The following is an 8,115-nucleotide window of genomic DNA, read 5'->3' on the forward strand; positions in this document are numbered from 1 at the left end:
CTCTCTCTCTCTCTCTCTCTCTCTCTCTCTCTCTCTCTCTCTCTCTCCTCTCCCCTTCTTTTTTCTCTCTATCTTTCTCTCTCCTTTCTCTTCCTCCCTCTCTTTCCTTCTCTTTCTCTTTCTCTCTCTCTCCTCGTTCTCTCCCTCTCTTTCTCATTTCCTCACCCTCTGCTCTCTTTCTTCCCTCTCCCCCATTCTATATTTTTATCTCTCTCCCATCTCATCTCTCCTCTACCTGCCCCTCTCATCTTTTCCTTTCTCATTTTATTATCTCACTTCAAGCACATATATATAAGAAAGAATTCACCTTCATTTACACATTTCAAGAACCCTTTTCTAGAGAACATATTGGGGAGCAAGGTGGCTCACTGGATAGAGTGCTGAGCCTGAAGTCAAGAAGACTCATCTACCTGAGTTAAAATCTGGCCTCAGTCACTTGCTAGCTGGGCAAGTCACTTTACCCTGTTTGCTTCAATTCTTCAACTGTAAAATGAGCTGGAGAAGGAAATGGCAAACTACTCCAGTATCTTTGCCAAGAAAATCTCAAATGGGGTCATGAAGAGTTGGGCACGACTAAAATGACAAAACAACAACAAAGAGAACATATATTAATGTCATAACACAAGAATGGACAATGAAGTAATTTAGGTGAACCATAAATATTTTGTCAGCCAGGTAACTTGGGATAAATCACATACAACTTTATTACAAAGAGAACATTGAAATATATGACTAAGTTGAATTTTAATATGCCTTATGATATGGTATATATAATCCCCAGATTTAGTTTTTGTTAATGCCTCCAGAAGTTATCCAATAATAGAAAAGAAAAGGCAAGAATGACTGATCAATTTCCTGAATTTGTAAATATTCCAAGACCTCAAAACCAGCCAGCTACTTTTAAAACTGTTTTCTAAAGTTAGAAATATTACTGCCCAGGACATGGTCTTACAATGTAACTCAATATTTAAGAGGTTTTTTTTTTCCCTCCCTATTTCTCTATTGAGCCTTTCTCTAATATAACCTTTGTGTTTTTAAAGCTAGAGCTAGGTTATTAGGTAGACATGCCTGGCAAAATTTGCCTCAGGAAAGAATCTTGCTAAAAACAAATTTAAAGAAATGAGTTTAAGGGGCAGCTAGGTGGCGCAGTGGATAGAGCTCCAGCTTTGGGGCTTTAATCTGAGTTCAAATGTGACCTCAGACACATGACACTTACTAGCTGTGTGACCCTGGGCAAGTCACTTAACCTCAATTGCCTCACCACAAAAAAAAATAAATAAAGAAATGTGTTTAGCATGTAGTGTATGCATATCTTCAAAACATATCTTCCACAAGTCTCCTCATTTTAACTATAAATATTATGAAGGGGTTTTTTTTGTTAGAAAAATCTGTAACCTTGGTAGAATCAATCAACAAGTATTTATTAAACATCTGTTATTTGCTAGGCATTGTGCTTGGTACAAGGAATATAGTACAATCTATGAAACAATGCCTGTACCCTTCTTTATATTCTAAGAGGCAGAAGCAACAAGTATATATGGCATAAGTATAAAGTGAATAAATACAGCAGAAGAAGGAAGCTTTGACAATCCTCTGTCACAGATACCAGTTTTGGTAACTGTGACCCTTCCTGCCTGGATGGTGGGCAGCATCAAAATCTTATAAAGAACTTATGCCCATTACTCAATATATTTTCAACCCAATTCAATAAACATGTTGGAAGCTCTTGCCATACACTGGGCACGGAGCAAAGAAGACAAAGAAAAAACAGACCCTGCTCTTAAGAAGCTTTCATTCTGCTGTGGGGAAAAAGCAAGAGGGACACAGTTAAATATTGACCATGGATTGGATTCTTTGTAGCACGTCCTCTTTAGGGAATAGCCTCAGAATCAAAAGTGCCCAAATCTCCTTCAAGCAAGCCCTCTCCTCATCCCTTTTCTCCCAATCCCATGCCCACCTTCATGTGCACAAATCCTCCTCGTAGAGATTTGTGGGCTTTAAGGGGATGAAGCAGGGTGATTCATTAGGGAGCAGTACGATCAGGCTTGAAAGGGTGGCCTCTAAGTCCACTCAAAGGACTACGATCATAGCTTTATTTAATGATTAAGTTGTCATTCATCTACCAGTGAACTTTAATTCAGAGCTTAGCTGATGTCAAAGCTTAGAATTCTTTAACAAAAGTTGTTTAAAAGGAAAAGTGCAGTCTGAATCACCTTCCTGATTAATAAGACCTACATAGGAGACTCCCTTTCAGCATTGATAAATATTGGCCAAGACTTAGCACCAACTTCTGAGAAAGCATATGAAAGAAGGAATGCAGACCCAGCCTACTTTAGCGTTTCTTGTGCCCAGAAGTTAGGCCCTTCTCTGGAATTTGCTTTTCTAAGTCTTACAAAATGACCTTTCTTGGAGTCAGGAAAACCTAGTTTCAGATCCTGCCACTGAAAAGGTACTAGCTTATGTAATCATAGGCAAGTCACCCAGCCTCTCATTGCCCCTGGACAATTTTCTTAGGACCATTAAGTCACAAAGGAGTTGACAATCTATATAGGCAAAGCAAAAAAATTTACACACTTGGAGTTCCCTACATGAATGTAATCACAAGTCCATAATGAAAACAACTCGGAAAGATAAATTTCAAAATATCTGTGAGCTCATCAAAATTCAGTCTGGTTTAGAAAATGTGTATTGACCTTAATTATCGGGATTACTCTCAACTCATCTGTACCTTGTTTCCTACTTGTTCCTTTCATCTGCCTTTAGCCAGTCCTCATTTCCCCAGAAATACAAATGCTCATAAAACCCCTGTGTAAAAGAAAGTCAGGCCATGTTCAGACTCTCGTTAAGCCCACTGTTAGTTCTTTAATGGGCTAGACACTTAAGCCCATGTTTATTAATGAATGGGTCAGAATATCTCACATATTCTATGCCTGATGGATTCATTCTGAGGACTCCCAGTGGCACTGGAGCCAAAAGAAAGTTTTTGTTCGCAGTTCACAAATGACCTGTAACCAAAATAGGTGGGAATTGAATTCTTTCATAGTTCATCTTCCAAATTTCCCCTTCAACTTAGCTCGTGTGCAGTGGCATAAAAAAGGGCAAAGATGGTGGGGGAAAACAACATGCTGTAGAGGAAAGAATGCTGGATTTGAAGTCATGAAACTGGGTGTAAATCCTTGTTCTAACGCTAGCTGTAAGACCATGGAACCTCAGTTTCTTCATCTGCCAAATATGGACAATGATGCTTATGTTACATGTCTCACCAGAATATATTGTGGGGAAAATGTTTATGAACCTTAAAGTGTTATAGAAATATGATAGAATCAAAAGTCTTTTCCTTGACTTTATGGGGGGAAAATTGCTAGCTGGTTTCTTTCCTTTCTATAATTCTATCCAGCTTTTTTTTTTTTTTCATTCCCATTCTTTGGTAAAAGTTTATACTTTCCATGTCTCACTTAAGCATGTCTGTCTAGCTATATATGTTTATTTATGCAGATGTGTGTTTATAGGAAAGGTAATGAGTTAGAAAGTTAACCTCCAATCCAGGAAGACCTGTATTCAAGTGCTGCTTCTGACACCTATGGAATGTGTGACTCTGGCTAATTCACTTAACCTCTCAGTGCTCAGGGCAGCTCTCTAAGACTCCTAAGTTGCAGAGAAAGTGCTGACCTGCGTATGTCTTCATTCAAAAAAAACCCTCAAAAAACAAACAAACAAAAACCAACGAATCCATACTCTGGCCTCTATTTCCATGTGTCAGTACATCTGTGACTTTATTGACATGTGGATTCCCTCCATCAACATAGAATCACCACACCTTTACCTATACCTTAGGTACATCTTAGAGTCATCTGAGGCTCAGAGACATTAAGTAACTTGCTCTTGGTCACACAGTATGAAAGGCAAGAGTTGAATACATGTGACCACAGTCAAGTCAAAGCCTCATTGATCCTGGTTTTCCTAATCTGTAAAATGGGGATGTCCCTACTTGATAAAGTTGTTAGAGAGTCACCTAAAATGGCATCTGTAAAGTGGTTTGCAAACTTTAAAAAGCCCAGTAGAGATGTATGGATACATATATATTCTAGGACTACCCACAGCCTCCTTTCTGTTAAGTATTATCTTGTTAAGGGTTTTTTTTTCTCAGTTACAAATGTCTTTTTGTTTGTCCCCCAGGATACTATGGGGATGGTCTAAATGCCATCATTGTGTTTGCTGCCTGTTTTCTGCCAGACAGCAGTCGGGCTGATTACCACTATGTCATGGAAAATCTTTTCCTGTGAGTGATGCTTGTGAACACTGTAACAAAGTGCTTTGAATGAATGTCTGTGAACACATAATGACAGATGGGATGCCCTGAATTTGAGGAAATGATTTGGGGATACTTAAAAGGAGGAATCTGTCAAGGTACACTGCTCATAGAGCTAGGACATAGGAAGCCTTTTTGTTCAGAATGAATTTTAAACCTTTGAACATTTTTGCCAGAATAAGGAAGACCTGCCCAAAGTTTTGAATTTTTTTTTTTTTGGCTTAAGTATAACTTTTCTTTCTGACTCTCCATTTCTAAGTCACTGATAATGAATCTGGATTTCTCTTTAATTACATTAACTCTATCTTAGCTCCCCTCATTATTTTAATTGTGTATATTTTTGAAAGTCAGGTTTATGCCCAAATCTGATTAGTGTGACTACTTTTAAAAAGTATGATAATAATGATTTACAATTAATGTTCATTTTCTGCAAGATGACATTAGCAAGGCAGCCATATTTTGTTTTTGTTTTTGTTTTTCTGAAGCTGTTAAGGTCATATGTTAGAAGGTCTTTAAATAGTATACTGGATAGTCAGACTAATTGTAAACATGTCATATATTTATGCTTAAAGAAAATGGTAATTGGTGTAAATATAATGGAAGGTTTTATATAGAAAATTTTTAAAAGACTCTTTCTTCCAATGATTAGGTATGTAATAAGTACTTTGGAGCTGATGGTAGCTGAAGATTATATGATAGTCTACTTGAATGGAGCAACCCCAAGAAGGAAAATGCCTGGACTAGGCTGGATGAAAAAATGTTATCAGATGATTGACAGAAGGTATGCAAGAATATTTGTTTCCCATTTGACTCCTTTCTCCCCCATCTCCACTGTTAACTCGTTTATCAAATGTCCTCCCCTCTGCATACTTTCCACTGTGATTCTAATTGACTTAAAATCTTTCCTAGATTACATAGTATTTTCTATGGGATATATTTACCTTTTCCTCTAAAGGAAAAAAAAAAGGTAAAGGGAGAGAAGTGATACTTTTTTCCTTCTTTCAAAATAGGTTAAGGAAGAATTTGAAATCATTCATCATTGTTCACCCATCTTGGTTCATCAGAACAATCCTTGCTGTGACACGACCTTTTATAAGGTAGAGGGTTTTTTTTTTTATTCCTCTTTCTTCAAAGTCGTAGATGCATACATAGTAAAACCTTAAAGAGCAAGTGTAGAAATACATATATATGTATACACACACACATATACATATATGTACACATATACACACAAATACATGTGTATAATATATATATTTCAATCTTTTCTGGAAGGATATTTTGGCCTATTCAAAAGAACACCCACAGAACTGAGAATAATTTAAGAATAATTATTTCCTCCACTTTTCTGATCTTCATCTGATAACATAAAACTCAGATAAGTTCCTGATCCAAGCCTCAAAATACACTAATAGAAACAAGAAGTAGACAGTGGATCAGAGGTGTCCTGGTAAATATTTAGCAACCAGCTCTTCAGGAAAAAAACAATATGTATATACAACAAAGTTTTAAGTTTAACCTGCATTATTAACACTTTCTCTATCACTTTCTGAAGTCAAGACAATCAATAGAACAATAAAGAAAGCCCTGATTTGTAGCATTTCCAACGGAAATGTAAAGTTCACACTGAAAATTTAGTAATCGGCTCTCTGAAACCAGAAGGAACTGATTCCAGCACACCCCTGACACTAAACCTTTCTTCATTCACAACATTTAAAATTAAAAGTAATCAATGAAGTAAAATTACTATGATATTTTGGAGAAAAGAGAGAGAATGATGGATGATAAAGAAAAAGTAACAACTTAAAGACAAAGAAAATCTTGGTTTCCTGAAGTTATGTGGAGTTAGGGAGAAGAAACATATTAAAAAGGACTGGAATATTTATGAACAGAAAGTAATTTAGGATTAAATTTCTAATAATTGAGTATTTTATAGAGCCCTCAGGTTTAGAGGTAAACAGTCCAACTCACAAATGGAGAAGTGTATTTTAGAAAAGCTTGTTGACTAATAAGAACTAGGAAAATTTGATTAAAAGAGACCATGAAATCCCGTTTTATGGGGTTCTTAAAAAAATAGGCTAGACAAATATATGCCTGGGAAATAGTCTTGTTTGGAATCATGACTCAAACTAGGTAACCTTTTAAAAGTCTTTTCCATCTTTATGATTCTATGTCATTCCCTGATGTCCAGGAAATATTCTTAGAAACAATTTTTAAAGGAACTTACAGGGTTAGCTCTTCTGTACCCATTTACATATTTTTGTTATGTCTTCCCTCTTCTACATATTTGTTCTTTAAAAAATCCATAACTTTATGGTTAAAGTGGAGCAATCAGTCTGCCCTAATGAGCTCATTAAAAGTTCACTCTGCACAGAAACAAACAGCGGTAGTGATATTTGTTAACTGGTGTTTGTTTAATAACTCAACCTTCATAATTACTAGAGACCAGTAAAATGTATCTTGAAAAATAAATGCTGAGCATTCATGACTTTCCTGAAAACTATTTTTACTTATCAAGTAATAATTAATTCAGTTTGAAGAGCATTTTTGTGATTCAGTTGTTTCATGCATGTCTAATTCTTTGTGACCTCATTTGGGGTTTTCTTGGTAGAGATATTGGAATGGTTGTCCATTTTCTTCTCTAGCTTTCTACAGATGATGAACTGAGGCAAACGGGGTTAAGTGACTTGCCCAGGGTCACACAGTTAGTAAGTGTCAAGGCCATATTTGACTTCAGGCCCAGCACCGTGTCTACTGTACTACCTAGCTGCCCCATTGAAAGCATTAGAGACTTTCAACAAAGAAAGCAATGACAGGTAGACCAGTAAAATGGCAAATGCTGTTAAATCATACATATCTGGAACATCCCAAAGACTTCCCTTTTGGCTCAGCTAGTTCTTAAATTATTAGTGGAGTAGGTCAATATAACTAATTCCAAGTATATTGAGAAACCCTGACTCCAAAACGTAATTCACACTCTCCCGCATTCTCTTGGCTACCAAAGAACGTCACTCACTGTGGCTCCCAAATGCAAACTGCATTGTCTTCACATCAGTCTTTCACCTCAAGTCTGAATGCTTAGCTTCTTTGAAGTCTGGTCAAAAAGCATTTAGTATCTGCTACATGGCAGTCATTGTGTTTAAGTACTGATAATACAAAGAAAGGCAAAAACAGCTCACAGCCTAGTGGGAAAGGCACATGTAAACATTATGTATTAACAGGATATATGCAGGATTATTTGAAAATAATCTCAAAGGGAAGGTGCAGGCACTAAGGGGGATAAGGAAAGGCTTCTTGCAGAAGGTAGAATTTAAGCTGAGACTTGAAGGAAGCTAAGAGGGAGACAGGGAGGGAGAGAATTCAATGCATGGGGGACAACTAGTGAAAAGGCATGGAGTTGGGAGGTGGAGGGTCTTATTTGAGGAACATCAATTAGGTCAAATTTACTGGATGGTAGAGAATGTGGAGGAAAATTAACTGTAAGAAGAATGGAAAAGTGGGAAGGGGCTTTAAAAGTCAAACAGAAGATTTTATATTTGATCCTAGAGACAGTATGAAGCCACTGAAGTTTGGTGAAGAGGAGGGAGACCTGGTCAGATCTGCACTTTTAGAAGATCACTTTGATAGTTAAGTAGAAGATAGATTGCAGTAGGGAGAGACTTGAGGCAGGGCAGCCAGCCAAACGGTTATTGAAACAGTGTGGGCATGAGGTGAGAAGAGTCTCCATATATGTGTGTCGAGGACCAAACATGCAGTGACAACTCATGCCTCTATCATTTCAAGGTCACTAATGTCTTCCAGTGATG

The 8,115-nt window shown here is 37.0% G+C and overlaps 1 protein-coding gene across 4 annotated transcripts in view; it reads left to right on the forward strand.

Moving 5' to 3' along the window:
- LOC114025649 (protein prune homolog 2-like) overlaps positions 1–8,115 on the forward strand; it is a 226,028-nt gene that overhangs the window by 196,518 nt on the left and 21,395 nt on the right. For all 4 annotated transcript variants that reach the window (XM_027839125.1, XM_027839126.1, XM_027839128.1 and 1 more), the window contains 3 exons: positions 4,177–4,279; positions 4,959–5,090; positions 5,320–5,406. In XM_027839125.1, coding sequence (XP_027694926.1) covers positions 4,177–4,279; positions 4,959–5,090; positions 5,320–5,406 — 322 coding nt within the window. The remainder of the gene's footprint in view (positions 1–4,176; positions 4,280–4,958; positions 5,091–5,319; positions 5,407–8,115) is intronic.

The sequence above is a fragment of the Vombatus ursinus genome, unplaced genomic scaffold (genome assembly GCF_900497805.2).
Source record: "Vombatus ursinus unplaced genomic scaffold, bare-nosed wombat genome assembly UNPS02014832.1, whole genome shotgun sequence".
Lineage (NCBI taxonomy): Eukaryota > Metazoa > Chordata > Mammalia > Diprotodontia > Vombatidae > Vombatus > Vombatus ursinus.